This window comes from Thermobia domestica, chromosome 4 (genome assembly GCF_964235325.1).
Source record: "Thermobia domestica chromosome 4, izTheDome1.hap1.1, whole genome shotgun sequence".
NCBI classification, from domain to species: domain Eukaryota; kingdom Metazoa; phylum Arthropoda; class Insecta; order Zygentoma; family Lepismatidae; genus Thermobia; species Thermobia domestica.
Window position 1 is genome coordinate 250,739,752 of NC_137457.1, and position 21,528 is coordinate 250,761,279.

Genomic DNA, 21,528 nt, shown 5'->3' on the forward strand with positions numbered 1-21,528 from the left:
CTGCATGAAGAGCGCTGGTAGATACGCCCGACACTCTTCCGTTAATGATATAGTACTACGAGCCCTTAACACTGCTGGAATTTCGTCAATACGGGAACCTTGTAGTTGTTGTCATTCGGATGGAAAGCGACCCGATGACATGACATTGGTTCCGTGGATGAGGGTCATCTTGCATGGTGCATTGATGTGTACATCTTTATCACGGTTCGGTTTTCAATTCCAAGTTGGTAGTCCTGTTACTCATACACGACGCGGAATTCGTCAATATGCAAGAGGACTTCTTGTCTTTTCATGTCACGAATCACCTCCCGGTGTTTGTGCACATCTTTCAGATTCACCCTGTATACTTATTAGTGTTTTTACATTCCGGAGACTGAAAAAAAAATCTAGAGCAAAAAAAAGTCGTATCAAAATAAAGACGTAACAAAAACCTTAAAAGTGAAATCGAGTTTTGTGGTAATCGATGGAAATATCAATCCTAGTGTTAGTCGATAGCTATCGAAAAACTAATGCTGGTTTTTGTCAATAGTTACGTAATACATACCTATATACAAGTGAATTTATGAATTCTAGTAAACATGGTATTCCATGACCAATGTTTTCTATTTCTGGTGAGGTTCCTTTCTTTAATATAGAAAACTTAATAATATGGTTTTCCTTTAATGCGGATTTAAATGCATTATCTATATAGCGTTATTTTTGTGACCAAACTAATCTTTCGTTAAATACAGGGACGCAAAATAGGGGTTGTACTGTAGATATTTGTTTTGTAATGATTACCGTACATTTCTGACTGATAACAGATTTTGTGAAAGTAATGACATCGTGTTCAGTTATAATGGCTCTCTCAACATTTAACATAAATTGTACTGCATTTATGTGTGAAGTGCTTTGACAGCAAATAGGTGTATTGGTTCTCTGTTCCATTACGGAACAAATTCTGGAGGTATGAACTTGAATATTCTAGCTGAAGGTGTTGATACTGTGTTTGCAAGGTTGCTGTGAAATGCAGTACTCTTTCTTAGTGTAATATACTATTTCTTGCACTCGAAATAAAACAGTCAAAAATTAAGTTTATCAAAGAAATCCACTTCGGAAACCTTGATTTGTAGGTATGATTGATATGGCTTTTGTGTGATAAAACAATTGTTCCAAAGAAAATCGTTTCAATGTCGTTTAAATAGGAGAAAAATTTTGTATTCCAGGTGCAATAATTACGGTTTCCTCATGTAATATAGCATTCCAGATATACTTAGAGAAATGTTATCTGATATTCTCAGAAATTGTTGATATTTTCGTCGCCTATTTAGGTGGATTGAGATGAAAATATTCTCAAGAAGAAATTTTATTTGTAGAATTTTATTCTGATTTTAAAATAAATTCATTCATAGTTTCCCTTAGACTTACAGTACTCGCAATAACAGTTAATGTGAAAATGTGTTCTCTTACGAGCGAAGCAACGTATGATTCATATTACTTGTATAATATATAATTTGAATATTAAAACTTACGCTTCCAAATGGGAGATAGATCTCAGTTTTACAATATTTACAATTGTATTATTTTTCTCCTTACGTAATAATGGTACTGTTGTGGAACAAAAAAACATTATTCAAACTTTTTTTGTCAGCATTTTCTCAGGTATTTTGCGTAAGAGATGAATCTCCAGAAAGAAACCCTGTTATTTTTGACACTACACTATTACTGTTGTGTAAGCATGCGATACTGACACAGATGTCAGTAATGGAACGGATCACGAGACCCAGAAATCTCGGAATGCGTCTGACCCTTGACCCGGTGACCACGTAACGGCGTAACTTTGTTATACACTGTCTGAGAACCGCAAGTCTAAATAACTTAATTCTAACAAGCATGATACTCTTCCTCTTTCTGTCTTCTTTGAATATATATAGAAAATTTTGAGTTCAATTTAGAATTTATTTTTCATGAACTGTTTACTTATTATATTCTCGCGCTTAGCATTGGAGTCCTAGATTCGATACCTGGTAGAAGCGCGTGCCACGTTAAACTGTAAATCCACATCTTAATGAGATCGGTTCTGTAACTCCGAATAACTAAATTAAATATGTTGTGATTAAAAAATAATAAGTCGCTAAGCGGTTAGTGTACACGCCTTTGCGTGGGAGACCCGGGTTCGATTCCCGGCGGGAGCTTGTGTGTTTCGGATATCATGTTAAGCTGTAGGTCCATGTCTAATGTAGCTTCGCTGCTGAACGGGACACTAAACTCAAAAATCAAATAAAAAAAATAATATCACATCGAAAATCAAACTAAGTAGCGTGAATATTCGAACTCCAGTAATGGACATCATTAACCTATTTAGTGATCCCACGTAGCGTAGTCGCTAACGCTCTCGTCTTTGGTGCAGGCGATCCCGGGTTCAATTCGTGGTAGGGATTTGGTCGAAAAAAAATATGACAGGTTTTTCAGGCCAGCCTTCCTAAGTAAGGTTTTCCTTTCTTTTCCTTATTCACACAAGGCAGATGCGGCGATGATAATAATCGTCCCAGGCTACTTCCTTCTTTCCCATTCCTTCCTTCCTCCCCAATTCCCCGGGCAGTAATATCGCCGAAGGTCGCCATTCCTCATACATGACGAACTTATCATGGCCACAGATGCCTAAAGCCCAGAAATCTTAATTCCTAATCCAAATGATTAACTCATTTATAAAATTTTTCAATAATGGTGTAAAATTATGATTTCGGCAGCTCTCGCGTCATCGGACCTGAGAAACCTCATGACCTAGGATATCTAGTGACACGTGACATCACTGATGTATCTGCATTTGAAAGCCTATTGAATAACGTGACGTATAAATTAGTAATTTTAGAATTTGAATAGTTTATTATCCAAATAATGAATTCAACAATATTCGTGTTCAAGTATTGAAACAAGATTCGTTACTCGACGACTTATTCGTACTAGTAAACCCTCACGTTCTGCGCTTAAAAATATTTATGTAGTAGTTTGAATACCACGTTAATAATATCTTTAATTAAGAATTTCTCGATAATTACTCGTTTAAGACGTCGTCGAATCTAAGGTGCACCCCGATTTCGCTGGGTTAGATTAACCCGTAAGTACTCGCGCCATTTTTGTGACACTAGTACTCGCGCGGGGGTCCAGTAGACCCCCAAATTGATATTAGTTTTATTACAATAAAAACATATATTTTTTAATAATTAAGACAATGTAGCATAACTCTAGACATGTTTTTAAAAGTATTTACTGCAATTAATTTTTTTGAACTCGTTTTGAGACTTTTTTTTTTTTTCATCAGGACTTCTGGCTAGGAACACAAAAGTTACCTAGTTGGGGGTCTGTGAACACCCCGCACAAGTACTTAAGGGTTAAGGAAAAATAGTAATATGTACCGTTTTTACTATTACTAAAGCGCTCTTTTTGATTGGTCATTTTCGGTTATTTTTGTATATCCCTCTCCCCTCCCCATGTTGCAGGGCACGACATGATGAAAATTATCCCACGCCCGAATGTCATGTATGTTGAAAATTTGATCGAGAGCGGTTGGGTGGCTCAAGAGTTACGTTCTATTTATTTTTATATATTATATATATTATAATTATAATATTAATATTATATATTAATATAATATATATTAATATATATTTATATAGTTATATATTTTTATATATTAATCTCCCCTTCCCCTCCCCCAACCCTACGTTCTACCGTCAAAGTAAAAATATCAATAAAAAAAAACAAGCTCGAACCTCATCTATGTTGAAAATTTGATCGAAATCGTCAGGTGGTTGAAGAGTTATTAAGTTTTATTTATTTTTATATCTCTCCCCTTCCCTCCTCCTACCCTAAGGCCTACCGTCAAAGGGATATGGAAAAAACCACCCCAGGTCCGAACCTCATCTATGTCGATAATTTGATTAAGATCGGTTCGGTGGTTAATCACAAAGAGAGTCACTTTATTTATTTATTTATTTATTTATTTTTACATATACTGTATGTCTCCCCCTCCCCTACAGTGTGCCGTCAAAGTAAAATGATGAAAACATCCCAGGTCCAAACCTTATTTATGTTGAAAATTTGATCGAGATCGTTCGGGTGGTTCAAAAGAGTCATAAACATAGTCACTTTCAATTTGGATTTGAAGATTTTTGTTCACAGATACCGCTATTAATGTATGGATAACGAATACTTATTCGAACATTCGTTTGAATAATGAATAATTGTTCGAAATATGAAATGAAATTAAATATTTGGTTTAACTTCCCATGATTATGCCTGTTAGGCTAAGGGAGACGATCATTAAAGGAAATCAATGATGATGGAATAATTGGTGGAGTGAGAAAGTGGGAGAAACAGGAGTAACCCGATAAATCCATGAACACGTTGTTGTCCACCACAAACTTACTTGGCCGGGGATCGAATAAGAGACCCCACGCATCAGATGTAAGCGCTCTACTACTGAGCCACCGTGCTGCCCACTTTACTTGATTCCATGAGAAATGCTGAAGGCTAAATTAAAATAACCTAAAATGTGATGTTTCAGGTGTTATGCTTCAAAATCTATTAAGACTCGCTTGATGTTTAAACAGCTCACTATAAAATAAATCAGTTTCTATAAATTTCATTGTATCAGTGTCTAAAAATATTATTTGAGTCTGTTGTATGAATATTTGGATAGCCTTAATGGACCCTACGTCTCTGGTTGGGAGCCATGTGTATATGTTAACTCCTAGATGAAAATGAGTTAAAAACAGTAACTAGTTTATTGAAGCTTACAATTGTATATTTTTAAAGATTTTTTCAAAATATTTAATATCAGATAACACAATGTGTTGTATTTAAAAGAATTTTAAACAATATAAGCGATTATGGCAACGATGCCTGAATCCATATAAAATAAAGTAACTAACTAATGTTAATGGTACATTTATTGAAAGCTGTGAATGTCTTACTTTTTTAATATCATCCATAGGAATCTCCTGTCACCCAAGAATCGGATGTAACAGAAGTCGAAGTGAAGATAGACCCAATGTCCTTATTGTGTTTGATGGAAGATGACGATGAGAAAGATCCCAAAGACGAAACTAGTTCAGCCAAGAAATCAGACGACGAAAAGGAAGAAGAGGAGGAAGAGAAGCAGGAGGAAGAAGATGATGATATAGAAAACCAAAGAAGTGATATTATTAACAAAGAGCTAGCATCATTTTATGAATTCGTCTGTAAGGATTGTGATACCAAGTTTGAAACGTATACGGACTTAGATAGTCACTGTAGGCAGGAACATAACAAGAGAGGCGTTGTGGAATGTCATTGCGGGAAATTACTCTCTCTACGAAGTCGTTTAGTCACTCATAGGCAACATCATACTGGTTCATTCCCGTTCAAGTATGTATATTTTATTTTATATTCTTAGTAAGTAGTGTGGAGAAAAACAAAAGAATTATAAATTGATTATATAGGTCGCTTATACAGGGTCTTGGAGAAAGAATGGTGGAGCTTCGGGAAGCTGTTGTGCAGAAGTGGTTGAAGGATACCGTTTTGTTTAACAATTGTTTTGGCAAAATTTGGCAAAAAATTGTTAAGTTTAAAAACAAATGTAATGCTACCAGAATCTGGTACACTGTGGCAGAAAACACATTAAAGTGCGTTTGCATTTCAGTATGTCTCTATGTATGTATCATTCACATTACGACACACTTTAGGCGATGATCAATTTCACAGCAGACCCTATCGAGCACGTCTGGCTTATCAGGCCGATTGTCTTGTTGATTCTTGCTTTGAGGTGGTTCATATTATCGATTTTAACATGGTACACCATATTTTGATAAAACATCACATGAAAAAATCCAATAGTGTGAAATCGATAGTATGAACCACCACGGAATAGTTTCTTGACATCCGATCCCATTGATCTCCAAAACGATTTTTCCAAAGCATGTAAAACAAACCAGAAAAGTGAATAGTGTCCCATCATGCTGGAAGATAATTTTAAAGGTAGGGGTTTCCATGGCCTCGATTTGTGGGGAAAATAAACCATCCCAACATAATGTACACATAGAAACATGCTGACATGCAAACGTGCTTTAACGTTTTCTGTACATTAGGTTTCAATTCTCAAAAAAACTTCAAACGAATTTTATATATATTCGTGTGACATGAAAGTAAAACTTACAGCAAAAGGTACAATGTGGTACTTATTTCTCTTTTTACGTCAATTCTAGCTTGATTTACAAGTGATTTTGGGATAGCTGGGTACAAAAAATTGAACTTTTACCCTTATTTCAGAGGACAGTAACTGGGAACCTACAAATATGACAGAGTTTAATATTTCAGTTTTTCGTTGTAATATTTCATAATAACCAAAAAAGAGATACTCATTTTTTTCATTGGTTTATTTTACTTGGAATGACCCCACTACTAACCTTGGAAAGAAGTCTGTAGTCGTTGTAAGTGTGCGTGGTGTTGGATTTCCCCCTGACTGTAAGAACAATGTCAGGGCGTTAAAAATATAGAAATAGAAAATAAAAGTAATAGGATTAAAAAAAAAACTACTTATTTATCTTTAAGTATCTTGCTTTCATCTTAGGAGGTTGAACCAGCAAGCGTATGAGACCTCTCCAAAAGGACTGTGAAGATTGATTTAACTATGTTCACGCCCTAATTTTATTTAGCCTTCTTTGCTCTGATGTGAATCGATTTCCTGTTCCCTTCGTTCTCAGAGTTTACATCGACCTTGAAAGTCAAGGAAATAAAAATGAATCAAAGAAATGCTTGAAAATGCGTGGAGAGTCAGGGAAATTACTATATTTCACTGATGAATCCAAGAAAATGCAAAATACTGTCTCCCAGCAGAACAGTTTTATGTATATAGTTCTATGGTTACAACTATGTGACGACTGCCATTAAAAACTTGGAAGAACAAAATTCTATTAAAAAAGAAAGGGTGCTGTCAATTTCCTTGGGTCAACAGTGGTGGTTTTGCCAAAGAAATACTTGAAGTTAGTTTTCAGAAGTACCCGAAAGTTCTCGAATTTGCAACATCTACAGAGTTGCCATTCGGAGCGAACACCAAGCGTGTTCCGTTTGTCTCTGTTGATGTGGAAAGATGCTTCAGCATAATACAAAGATGTTTTATTTCCAATTAGAAACGTGGTGACATTTAATATTTTGAGATATTTTATATGAAAAGAGAGATGATACATAGTTTATATTGTTTTCAATTTCCTGTTGAGGAGAAATATCACCTTTATTGCCCTTTCTCGCCTTGATTTTGGCACCTTTTCCCTTCTTCTGTGCAAAACCTCATATATAAATACAATCCTAACGGTGATTATAACTCAGTGGCCAGGGATAAACATTTATCTCAGAGCTTCCAAAACTAGACCAAAATTAGGACAAAATGATCGGAGTAAATAAATGCTCCAATGTGTAAAAGATTCTTCTTTGAGAACTTTTAGCTAGTTGCGCTTTCTAGTACATGCGTCATTGCCAGTTTATAAGTTCTTAAGGGTATTTCAGAAAATGGATTCACTAATTTATATACTTCGGGAAGAACTTGCACCTTTTCAAAAATAATTTATTAGGTCGCCTTCGTAAAACCTGAATGAGTTTAGTTCAAAGTCCGTTAAGAACTTATTACAAATTAATAGAACATCCCATTTGAAAACTACCATTGACTAATGGAAGTTATCATAACTACGAGAAATATTAATTTCTTCAGTCATTACTTCACTGAAATGATACTGCAAAATGAGCAAATCCCAGAAGCCTCACCCCCCCCCTCTTTTTTCTTTTTCTGGAGGTTTAAAGAATAATGTAGAATCCTCAGATGAGGAGGAGGCACATCGGCAAACATAACAGTAACAAACATTATACAAGTTACGGAATTGCAAGGCAGTTATAAAAAGAAGAGTCCAGGTATGTAAGTTTGTGTAAAAAGAATATATACTAGTGGATCCTACTTTTGACCAAACGTTCTTACCTTTATCTCTTTTTAATCATTGAAAATCGCTTGAATCAGCAAAAAGGAAAAAAAAAGTCATTCCTTCTGTTCTATTTGAATAGGTGTGATATCTGCGGAAAAGGTTTCTCATTAAGATTTCTTCTGAAGAAACACAAAGCAAATCACGCAGCTGATGAGTACAAGCCGTACCGATGTACAGTATGTCCTCGAGGTTATAATTCTGAAATTGGGCTTCAGAATCATTTGTGGGCTCATTTTCCACGAGGAAGGAAGCTCTTTGCTAACGCTGGTAATGATTTCTACCAACAAAGGTAAGTGTCCTGACATGCCTGTTTTTAATAAGAATAGTAAACGTAGTATAGAGGTAGTCTAAAAAGTAGTGAGCCTTTTGCGCACGAGATGGCGTTATGTTCCAAATTTCGGTATATGATTTGCAGCAAGCCAGGTTCAACATCATTCGACAGCTAACAGTTGAAACTACTAGATGTGCAAAAAGTGTTGAATTCTTAGAACCAAACGTAAGGTATTGCACCGTGAAGACAAGTAAGCTTTCCGCAACACTGTATTGCATTTTACAATTTTATTTCGATAAAGGTGCAAATGCTGCACAGGCCCGTGAAGAAATTTGTGCTGTTTGTGGGCAAGATATGTCATCAAAAGCAACAGCCCAAAGATGGTTCAGTCACTTTCATTTTGGAAATTTCGATGTCCAAGTTGCTTCTCACAATGGGCGACCAATCACAGCAAAAGTCAAACAAGTGCAACATTGTAAGTAGTCATGAGTTCGCCAATGATCTAAACATCAATCACCAAACAGTGGTAAACTATTTGAAGAAAGTTGGTTACAAAATGAAACAATGTTACGTGCACAAGATCTGACTCAAAAGCATTTACTCGATCAAAAATTTAAGAATCTCTAGTGAAATGTAACCAACTAAGGCCATTTTTTCGAATCACGAGTGATGAAAGTAGATAACCTACGACGACATTGTGCGAAAAAGATCGTGGTCGAAGTGAGAAGCTCCACAGTTTGTGGGAAAGCCCACGCTGATGTCCAGAAATGTAAGCTGTGGGTTTTGTGGGGTTGTAAGGGCATCGTGTATCAAGACCTGCTACCACCAGGCAGAACAATAGACTTGAAACTGTACTGTCGACAACTAAGGGATGTAACTAGCATTTCAAAATAAACGGTCGCAACTGATCAACAGAAAGGATGTCGTGTACCACGTTAACAACGCCAAATCACATATATTTTAATGACCTGTCAGAAATTGCAGGAACTTGGCCTGAGAAGTTTTAATGATCCACCATATACTCCGGACCTGGCACCGTCCCACTATCATTTCGGTCTCTGACTAATTCCCTGAATGGTGTTAAGTTAGTTTCAAAAGAGGCCTGTGAAAGTAACGTGTCACAATCTTTTAACCAGAAATCACAGAAGTTCTGTAGCGATGGAATTATGGTGTTGCCAGAAAAATGATAGAAGGTCCTCGAGCAAAATGATGCGTGTGTTTTTGTAATGTTATTGTGAAATCATATTAACTGTATAGTTAATTTTGACTTCCAAATGGGTTCAATACTTTTTAGACAATCTGATAGAAGTAGTGGATTATGTGCTGTTGAATTCGTTATGCTTAATAATATTGTAATCATTTTACTTACTGCTAAATAGGCCAACCAGTTGATTGGACACTCCTGTTTTCCACTCACTACTCAAGATATTATGTTTGATAAATCGTACCAATGCAGTTGTGTTCTACAATAACAATAATACTAATGTTCTAATAGCTAATTCTAATTCCTGTACATGGTTAATAAAGTATTATTTAAGTGCATCTACTTACGGTACTCAGGATTGCAAGTTTGATTTCAATTCAAACTATGCTGGACCTATATACAGCAGACTCTCTTGAATTTGAATTTGAATAATTCGAACAAAAATTTATTCCCCTCAAAAACTGTTGTAAACAATGGTAAAAATCGTGGGTTAGTCGGAACTTTTGAATTCGTGTTTGGATAATTCGAAACAATACAATACAAAAAATATGTAATGTTGGACAAATTGCAGACAAAATGTGTAAGCAATTTCCTTGGTGACTTCACACTTGGCAGGACACGATGTTGCCGCTGCTGTTTTCCAACGCATGTTTCTCCACAAGACTCAGCGCAGAAGTGACAAATCACTTAATTGGATTAACCCCTTAAGCGGGTGGACCGCTTATAAGCGTCACGGCTGATATAACGTTTATTGGGTAAGCCGCTTTTAAGAGATTTTGAACCTTGTTTTCCTTTTTCTCCTTGTGTAGACCACGTATACGCATCAAGTTGGGTGAAAACAACCTGCCTCTTATTGACAATATTCCTACTTGTTTACTAGATGGAAAATTACCCAACACGTGGTAAAGCTACGATTGAAAATTCCCCACTTAGGGGGTAAAGGTTACTGCTAGTGTTGTAGCTTTGCTATATATTTTCCCCCTAACGTGTAGATATGTTTGTATCTGTACTTTCCTGACAAGCCTCTGTATGTTTATGATTTTATTATGCTAAACCACTTCTGAAAATCGATAAACGTTTCCGGTCATTATTGTTTTTCATGTATTCGTACCATTTTGTCCGGTGATTAGCACGAATAACCGGGAGTTAACTGTGGTAGTAAAGCTTTTGGAAGGTAGACTGGTTTCTAAGGAGAACAGATGTACAGTAGCTTGGGAGGTTCTTAGTGCTAACGTGGCTTTTCAGTGAAGTATTATTATTGAACAACAATTGTTTCTTATATTTTTAGGCTTGGCATAACAAACGCAGTATACACCCCGAAAATCTTAAATCATTCTACTAATAGAGCCTTCGTGTGTACTGTTTGCGGCAAATTGTTATCTACCAAAGGGAATTTAAAAGTTCATTTAGAAACACACAGAGCTACAGGCAAATATGGATGTGAAATCTGTGGGAGAATGTAAGTATCATGTATCTTACTACTTTTTCTTGTAAGCTTCGAATTTCTTTGTGTGCTTGCTTATGTGCTTTCTCTCTCTCTCCATGTGTGTGTGGGTAGGAGGGTGTCTTCGGCCATTCCTATGGGGATACAGAGCCTTGGATAATAATCCCGGTAATAGTTTCAGATCCCACTTGTAACAATAAATTCCGTCTCATATAGCCTGGGAAAAGATGTTAGACTTTATTTAGTCAATGGAATTATATATATATTTTACCTGGTTTATGTTTTGATCGGTGTTCGAAAAATAGCTCTCCTGAGGTATACATGTAATAATACTATACAGTATATCAAACGTAGGCGTACAGCTTAATGTCGTATCCGAACCACATGAGCTCCCACCAGGACGCGAAACTATATAACCACGAGTTAGCTTGGTTGAGCTTTGTTTAAATGTTCGAGATTCGTATGCTTTTATATGAGATATAACTGAAGAACTAATTAAATGTATAGACAAGATTAGGCAAAAAGATGTTAACATTAAGTGGGGATTAACTCACGTGAAATTACAAGGCAAGGATTTGATTAAAGGGTTTCAGTTTGGCATCCATCCCGCTCAATGCACTTACGGAATCTGTCCATTGTTAATTGCATGGCCCTTTGGGCCATTTAGGCAGGGATAGCAGTGCTGACCTAAGTAATGCTGTGCTTCAGGCCGTCCTAGGGGTGCTCGGTCGCCCAGACGACACAGTTATGTTTGTTCACATGACCGCTGATGTGGGATGTTGCTTCGTCAGAAAACATGAACAGAATGTCCGACTCCATGTGCACCATTTCCAAGATAATTTATGCAATATTCATACGTACTTGCTTGTCCGCGTTTGTGAGATGCTGCACAATCTGCAAGTGGTATGGCTTCGTTCCTGAATCACGGTGTAAAATTCTAACCATTGACCTTTGAGAAATGTTAGTCTCTAGTGAAAGTCTGCGCGAGCATTGGTTGGGCTGCCTATCATTGCTTCCTGGATGAGGATGATATTCTCTTTAGTTCTACCACTGAAGATTTCTTTCTAGCATTGTTTCCCTTGCAATCGTCTTGAACGGACCCCGTCTTTACAAACTTCTCGTAGATCCTACCAATTGTCAGGCGCGAAGGTGCATCCCGTCCGGTCTAGCCCGTGAATTTTTCTTGTACGATGCTTGGGGACAGAAAAACCTCCATCCAGGTAGCTATCTTTCTTCGTTCCTCGGTGGAATATCGGCACGCCATGGTTTAATCTGCAAAACAAAAACAAAAAAGAACACTTATTTAATGTTTTTGCCTCTTCCTAATTAAGTGTAACAAAGGGAACATAAAGAGAAGTAGCTTAGCTTGGTGTATTGAAGAATTCGTTTTTCATCTCATATTGAAAGGATTGATGTATGATCTGGAAGTTGACAACTTGTGATGCGCGGACCGACTTTAATAATAGTGAAATATCTGCAAACAAATAAGATATATTTTGTCGTGGCAGAATGAATAGTATTCTGTGAGTGTAAAACTTACGTTAAATTGTTCGGGGTACATGTACAACAAAAGTATTTCGCTTATACGGTTATTGATGTGAGCGTGGTATTGTAATTTTTGGGCTGCCTATAAAATCAGAAATCTAATTGATAATATTCTGCTTATCTGTGGCATCTACGGAAATACCAACATCAGGAAATATGTTGGTTATATTAAACATATGAAATATAACTTAAGTGGGGCTTTGCTTCTCAAATCACACCAAGACAGGCCAATTTTTGATTGATGGCAAAGTTTATTTTGTAAATGGCCAACAATTTTCGTGAAATGGAGTAAGTGTCGTTTTCGAGCGTGAGAAAGATTTTAACGAGATGTGGAGAGGGAAAAGGAATAATGAATAAAAGTAAATTGCCGTTTTTGGATGCAGAGAGTTATTTAGACTAGGTCTTGATCCTGAGGAAATACATTTATAGGATCTTAACATTTATCATAAACGGGTGACTACTGTTTTCTGTCGCGTGAAAATAATTTAGTTGGTATAGACATTTCTCAATCGCGGTTACGAAAACATATTATTCAGATTGATCAGTAAGTAGGAATTACATTTCGTTTTCTCGACATCGGAAGCTCTAACTAACAATCTCGTAAGGTCCGGTATATTGTTCCAAACTACTAATAACTATAGAACATCGATCTTCCATGTAGTCTTAAGTAATACGTTTCTGAACATAACGGGCAGGGCGCTTTAAATTACAAGTGGTGCACCTTCCATAAGACCCCGTAGTTAGACTGAAATAGTTCCAAATTCCAACACCATGCGGCGCGCCGTTCGTTTGGTGAAAACAGAGGGAAAACAAAGTATATACTACGTGTAAGTTTAGTGCCGGTGAGGTTCTTGTGTGAGTTTTAAAATCATTTGAAATAAGTCTTTTTTATAATGCCAGGTTGTTTTGTGCCAGGTTGTAAGTCAGGACATACTAAAGGCGATGGTAGGCATTTTTTTAGACCTCCAAAAGATTGTTTAGACGAGTGGAACAGAAAAATTCCTAGAAGTGACCGTGCGTTAACCCTAAATGATCGTGTTTGTGATATACATTTCAGTGATGACATGTTAGTGAAAGTAGATTCTTTTACAGTAGAAGGGAAACTAGTGGAAATCAAACGTGACAAATGGAAACTAAACCCAAATGCTGTGCCGCATAATTTTCCCGGGATTCCAACCTATTTAAGTTTCAACCCGCGTAAACGAAAAATCCCCTCTAAACGTCGGCGCCCCCCTTCTCCCCGGAAGAAAAAGAAATCGGAAGTAATTTCGAACCCAAAACCAGGTAGTGCGACACCAGTAGTTTATAGTGCTGAAGAAAGCTCAAGTGCAAGTAATTCAAATAACCTTGCAAATGAAGTAATGCGTCTTCGTAGAGAAGTGAAACGATTAAAACACATGCTCACTCGAAACCAGAAGAAGCGACGTGATCACATCAAAGAAATTGAAAAATTACGAACTATTATAAGACAGTACAAAACGGAAAGACTACCGGACAAACAAAAACTAGTCGTTCGTACCATGACAAAGAAGAATGAATCAAAGAAATGCGGAATGCGCTATGAATCAGAATTCATTTTGGAAAGTTTGCTTTTTTTTAATAAAATCAAGGAAAGGATATGAACATTGTGCGAATCATCAATTATTACCGCTGCCTTCCGTTTCTTTACTACGTAAATTATTGCGCGGTCTCAAGTGTAATTATGGCATAAATCCTCATGCTCTCTCAGCTATAGCTAAGGACATGGAAGATAGTGATGAAAATGGTCGTAATTGTGTTCTGATTTTTGATGAAGTAAAATTACGTGAGGATATTAGATACAATTCCAGCAAGTGTAGTTTCGATGGTTTTGTGAACATGGGTGAATTCACGAAAGAAGAAGATAAGAATGTTTTAGGCGACCATGCTTTAGTGTTTTTTCTCGCTCCTCTTATGAAATCGTGGGTGCAACCCATTGCAATTTACTTAAGCAAGAATGCCACTGATGGTTATACACTTGCAAAAATCATCTTACAAGTAATTATCCAATTAGAAAATAATAACGTCAGGGTAGTGGCTTTCACATGCGATGGTAGTCAACCAAACAAAAAGGCTTGGAAAAATTTAGGAATATCAGGAAATTTAGGCAATATAAAGAATTTCATTTCTAATCCCTGCGATGCCAATAGACAAATTTTTGCAATGGGAGACATTTGTCATATCATCAAATGTATTAGGAATAATTTTCAAAAATTTGGAAGTGTAATTTACAATGGTCGTTCTGTGCGGTTTGATTACTACAGAAAACTATATGATTCCGAGACCAAATCACACACTAGTAAGAGAGTAGTTCCGAAATTAACTTCTTCTCACATAAACCCTAAGGCATTTCAGAAGATGAGTGTAAAATTAGCCACGCAGCTTTTCAGTAGAACAGTTGCAACAGGTATGAAATTTTACCGAGAACTTGGAGTGCCCGGCTTCGAAAGCAGCGAAGATACAGAGTTATTCACGCAAGATATAAATCAAGTTTTTGACGCATTGAATTCCAAACGCCCAATAGAAGGACTTCGGAAAGGAGACAAACTTCACAATGTATTGATACGTTTCTTCGAAATTCTTCAGCGTTCAGACAACACCTTTGCATCCAAACAAACTTTAGAATCTCTTCGAGTATCAGTTAAAAGCACTATTGAATTGTGTGAATTGCTTTGGTCCTCAGGCTACAAATATGTTTTAACAGCTAAATTTAACCAAGATCCTGCTGAAAGACATTTTGGTCTTATACGTGGTTTGAGTAGTGATGATCATCCGACATCAATTGATTTCTTCCACCTTCACCTGTTTCAGTCCATATACGTACCCGTGAAAGGAGCACTTTCTTCAAAAGCAAACTGTGAAGATTCCGTTGATGGAAAGTTAACATCCTTTACGCATCAGATAAGATCTATGGCTCAAATGGAGATAAACAAAAGCAAGGAAATAAAGGAAGGCATTCAAGACCACATAAAGAAATCAATTACACTAACTGACATTGAACCGGAATTAGACCCTTTTAATTTATCCGCTAGTGATCAGAGCACAACAGCAAGGGGGAATAATGTAATTTATTATTTGTGTGGCTACTTGCTTCACAGTGCAAGTAAACAACTTGTTTCGTGCAAAAATTGCTTGGCATCTTTGCAAAGTGATTCTGAATCTCCAAGCGATACAAATGCCGTTCATATTCTTACTCGGTTAAAAGATTTTGGGGGCAACGATTATAGTTATCTCAAATACCCCTCTATAGCATTTTATGATGTAATAAGACACGTCGACAAGGTATTGGAACAGAAACTACAAAAAGAAGACGCACTTTGGGGTGACGTATTTTCTGATTGTGTGGAAATGTTGTACGAAATACCAGTGTTCCGAAATTTATGTTGTTCAGAGGATCACCTGTTCATGTATTTACCAAAGTTAATATTCCACTACATTAAGTGTCGTTTCATTTTTCGCGCGAAAGAAATGTCAAGGGAAAGAAGATCTGCATCAGTGGCAAAATCGGCGAGAAAATTGACAAAACTTTCCTCCAGCTAGGGTAAGTAGAATTTCTTAAAACATTTGCCTTTTTAAATTTAAATTTAAAATTTCTTTTTCTATATACTGAGCTTCAGTTTGTTATTTTGAAAAGTGTAAATGAATTTTTATGGTTACTATTTATTTTTTCATCTAGTGTGTGCATATGGGCAAAAATATTTACTTGTTTTTCTTGCGCTAAGCAATGCATTTTCTGGCATCTCCTCCGTTTCTCTTTCACCAAACAGCACTAGCACCACCAAGCGGCAGAAACATTGTACTTCCCCAGTTCCACCACTTATAAGTTAAAGCGCCCTGTAACGGGTAACGCTAGATATATTTGTGTGTGTTAGAAAGCATACACTGTGAACTAAATTATTTACGCTATCTGTAGAGATGAAACTTCTTCGCAACAATTTTGATATTTTGTAGCATTAATTATCACAAATTTGGTGTTTATGTCGCATTTGTTTTTTTAAATGTAGCACAAGTGTTTATTATTATTATTATTATTATTATTATTATTATTATTATTATTATTATTATTATTATTATTATTATTATTATTATTATTATTATTATTATGGTACTTGTAAACAGTATTTTTTAGTAGTAAGGTGTATCTAATACAAAAATGAAGATATGCTTGATTAGGTGCACATTCTAGCTAATGTATTCACTGGAATATAGAAAGTAATGCAAAAATTACCATCCTTAGTTAAAGGATAACATGCAGCAAAGACATTATCAGTTCTTCTTTTACGTTTGTTCTCTGGTCATATTATACTTGGAAAAGAAACTTTCGGCATCAACATTAGAGATTGGCAACCATATTGAACGTAACGAGCTGACAGCAAAAGACCTGTGGTTAACTTTTATAAACTGTGTAACAATGATACAATGTCAGCTTCCTTATTCTCACTGGTGTGAACTTCAATAACCTTACTTTTAAATTCATGGTAAGCAACCAACAGACCATGAACACTTTCACCACAAAACACAGTCAACGATTTAAACAACAATTCAGTTTTGTTGATGTCTACATCTTTATAAAGTGAAACAGTTTCTGGATCAAATAACTCGCAGAGCTTTTCGGAAACTCTCCACACACAATTGTTTTCACTTGCTTGCGTTGAAATTTGCGTGAATACTTGGCTTCACTTTTTGTGTGTAATTTTGCAGCTTCATCAATATATCAATGCGAAGATTTTAAATTAAATAATATTGGAAATGCACTCTTTAGTTTTTATTAGCAATAATTAAAAATAATGCCATTTTTTCGTTTTCATTCTCATTTATCGCAAGTAACGTGGAATTTCTCAAAAGTTTGAGGTTTCCTGAAACATATAGGCATTTTTTAAATTTTTTTTTTATAACGTTTCGCATATATCGCATTAACGAAAAAGTTTCGTCTCTAGCTATGTATCATGGTACTCAAAAGAACGAAGACTTACATCTCTCTTTTCCTAGTTCCTACTTTAGTAGATCGAAAAAAAAAAAAAAAAAAAAAAAATCAAGAGTCCTTATAAGATTGTACATTGGAGATTTTGCCTTCAAGAGTGCATAATGTGTCATTCGACGTAGATTTCTTGTATCTGAGAGGTTATAATGAGTTGTTGAATTTAGTGGCTTGTAAGTACAGACTTAAAATAGATTTACGTTCTCGTTTTTAAAACTTTTAATTTTTGAAATTATTTTGGCATTTTACCTGTTGAACAACGGGCATCATCAGTTGCATAAGAAATCTGAAAAATTAAACATTCTAAAGCACGAAGTACAAGTAAACAATAATTTTAGAAAGTAATATTTATAAGGGCTCCCTCGTGACTGTATGGGGTATGACACGGGAGACCCAGATTTGATTTCCGGTGCGAACTCACGTGATTCGAATTCCACATTATGCTGTAAATCCGCGGCTCATATTGCCGTGGTCCTGAAATGGAAGTTACCCAGATCAACCAACTAACCCAGTAATATACTACTAGCAAAATGAAATGTACTATTTACAATACATGTATTCATGTCGTAGTAAATTTTTATTAACTTATATTATCAAAGAAGATTAATTTAAATGAAACGCTTATAAGTCTTGATTGAACTTTATCATTAAAAAAATTGAGAATCATTTCTATCTTCAGTTTCTCATTGTGTGTTCCAGATTCAAGACCCAGTCAAATCTTTACCGCCATAAGGAGTATCACAAGGGGAAACAATTTCCATGTCCCGTATGTGGGAGAGTTTACCCTACTAAAAGCACATTAAGGGCTCATAGCATTACTCATAGTGATTTGCGTCCACATGCTTGCCCTTATTGTGTAAAAACATTCAAGAGAAACCAGGACCTCAAGGTAAGCTATCTAAACTACCATTTGTCAATTTGTGCTCCCAAAACCCTTTCTTTGGCGGCCACGAGAATCCCCAGTATATTAATTTGATATTTTTGTGTTAACGTGTCTTGAATTTGATACTCGTGTGTTAACGTATCTTGACTCAAATTTTGTAAGGGTAAATGGGATGAAATTCCTATGCCTTTGCATCCAACGTAGTTTGTTTCAGTGAAAATTGCGATGGCGAGCGATAGTTCTGAATACTGGTGGTCCGATAGAACAACACTACTACTACTCGTAAGATAGAACACTTTGAAAATTGATAGGAGCACTTTAAAAATTGGTCGGATGCATCCCGATGTGTAGTAGAGAAGTATCCTATAAGAATTGCGACACTTAAAAATAAAATATAATCAAACGTGTTTTCTTAACAAGTGTTAGTTGCCAATGTAAAGAAAATAAGCGTATTTGGAATCATATCAATTATAGGTGATGCTATCCATATTATCAATACTGAAACTCAAATTATAAGCTATTATTTTGTATGTCATCAATAACGATGTATGTAGGAAAACTATTTCTGCAATATGAAATATTGCAAGTAGTATTAAGTCTTTTGTAGCTTGCGATATGTGAACAACTATCGGAATGTTGAAAATTCATAATGATAATTATCACTAAAGCGCTACAGTGATTTACTTATTTATTTATGCATTCATTTATATTGTTGGTATTCCTTCCGCGGACAGTAGATGCAAATGTACACGTTACAATATAAATTCAAACGTTGTGTGTTGTGGTCTGCTGCAGTTGTTCTTAGAAGGATTTTGGTTAAATGCAAGAAGAAAAGAAAAATCTTTTAAAAGTTTCTGGTCTGGATTACTCCATAGGGAAATATTTTGTGAAGTTTAGCAAATCTGTGGAAAGATCTTGAGAATAACGCCGCCCGATCAATTTGCAGATGAGTGTATGCATGTAAAAATTGTTTCCTGTATTATTGGGCAAGTCGCATCCAACTGGCTATTTACTACCCTTTCCATCCGTACTCTTGAGTTTGTTGATCTTCAGAAATACAAGAAATGATTTTATAAATTGAGGAAATAACTGATTTGTATCATACCAATTCCTTTACATGTTTAAATTTAATGACATACGAAGAGTGAAAAAGTATACGACTAGACTAGCTTCAAATCCGGGTCTCCAGCTAACCTTCTTTTATTTACTACGCTAACCAGTCCATTCCCTCGACAGCTTACTTTCGTACTCTTGATGTCGATATCCATACACTCAGACCACGTGGACTGTACATTACAGAACAACTCTGACCGTTTGATACATGGAGTAGTCCCGGGTTTGATTTCGATGGATGGAAGAGCTTTAACATTGGAAAGCATTATGGTGATTCGGATTCCACCTTAAACTATAGGTCCATTTCTTATGTAGACTTGTGCTGAAAAGAGACGGTGAATCCAACCAAACAACGTCTGTCGGTTGAATTTATATTTATACTGGCAGAATACCCGTTCTTCGCATGGTAAGAATACGTTTCATTTTGGATATAAAGGGGTGAATTTGGACTTAAACGACATCGGAAGTGTCACTGTTCGTCTCAACGACTCCGAAAACTAGGGATTCGACACTAATGTCGGTCATTTTCGATCATTTTTAAATATCTTCCCTCCCCCTCTTTTTCTAAGTTGCACCGTCAAAGTGAGATGATAAAAACCATCCCAGGTCCGGAACCTCATCTATGTTGAAAATTTGATTGATATCAGTCAGGTGGTTCAAGAGGTGTGAAGTCACAAACATAATCAGTTTCGTTTTTATATATATAGACTAGTTAGTCCTCCCTAGCCTTCGGTTCATCTGCAAATTGCTTCACGCTAGCGACATCTCTTGGTGTAAGGTAGAGGTTATTGGCGGTAGCGACAACTATTAGCCTGACTATGAACTATTAGGAATTAGCGTGACCGACATTGAAATGTCTTGGGTTTATAACAAGGATTAAGAATATATAAATGCTAGCTGAACCTGCGCTCTCTACATAGCATATCATTCACATGTGAGCATGAATCTCCTTGTCATTCCTCATATCTGTACATGTCCCTTTACAGACACATGGCAAGAGATACCGTAAAGGAGAGATTTTTTTTATTACTGTTTCAATATCTGGCACCGTTTGCAAGATTTGAGCCTGCTTCCGGTTGGAGTTTTCAGTTCATGTATGATCAGTGTTTTCTTTCTTCTTGAATGCAGTATGTAATATGCAAACACATTATACACACAATTAGTTATAATGTCAGTGATATATGGTGTTCATTGGGTAAAACACTCCAAACAATAAAGGTTCAACTTAGACTGGAGAAATGATTATCCTTCGTTTTTCATTATAATTTGGCCAGGAAACAAATGCCTGAGAGATATACAAACCCTGTATACAGTTATGTGGTGTTGGAATGTATAATGCGTAGGACATGATGCTTTTTTTTATATATTTGAGCATTTCCGGTGTATCCGTAAAAATGTAATAAAGAAATAATGACCGTGTTTTTCATACATTCAATTAGAACTAGACAATCTACACAAAATTTGCAATCGATCAGGGAAAACGTCATCTTTCTAGAGCCTGTAGTTTCCGAGATCTCATTGTCGAAAGGATTGGCCACAAACGTATAGTTTAAAAGAACTCCAAAGATGGCAGCACAATTTATTTGCATTGATTTTGGAGAAGGCTTATTAAAATACAAAGGCTTTGAACAGTAATTTAAAAAGACTAACTTTTAGAAAAGAGAGCTATTTAAATGATTTATTTAAAGTACACGTATTTTAAAGTGTTTGTCTTTGTTAACCGTGAATCACAAATAATCGTAAATCAAAGGTTTGAAATCACACGTTAGAGGTTGAAGATCAGACGCTTTAATTGCTATTGTAGCATTTTAATAGATAGATTATCTCCTAAATGTTTATATAACCCGTAACTCGTAAATGTTTTGAAGTTAATTCCGCTAACTCGTAAATGTTTTGAAGTTAATTCCGCTATAAACGCGAAACTGGAAACCCGGTTGGAATCTTGCTTCAGTTGTGATATTTTTTCACTCTGTATATCAATAGGAAATGATGCTATAGAAATCAATGTTTTTTGGGGTGTTCAAAAACTAGAAGTTAGTAATACCATATACAGTCGAGTTGTTGTGTTTAATGACTTACATAGA

At 35.9% G+C, this 21,528-nt stretch overlaps 1 protein-coding gene across 5 annotated transcripts in view; it reads left to right on the plus strand.

Moving 5' to 3' along the window:
* Positions 1–21,528, plus strand: part of LOC145683977 (uncharacterized) — a 75,454-nt gene that overhangs the window by 32,754 nt on the left and 21,172 nt on the right. For all 5 annotated transcript variants that reach the window (XR_014131218.1, XM_081755720.1, XM_081755722.1 and 2 more), the window contains 4 exons: positions 4,976–5,388; positions 8,068–8,277; positions 10,752–10,922; positions 18,148–18,337. Coding sequence is in view for 4 of the 5 variants with exons in the window: in XM_081755720.1 (XP_081611846.1) it covers positions 4,976–5,388; positions 8,068–8,277; positions 10,752–10,922; positions 18,148–18,337 (984 nt within the window). In the remaining variant the exon portion in view is untranslated. The remainder of the gene's footprint in view (positions 1–4,975; positions 5,389–8,067; positions 8,278–10,751; positions 10,923–18,147; positions 18,338–21,528) is intronic.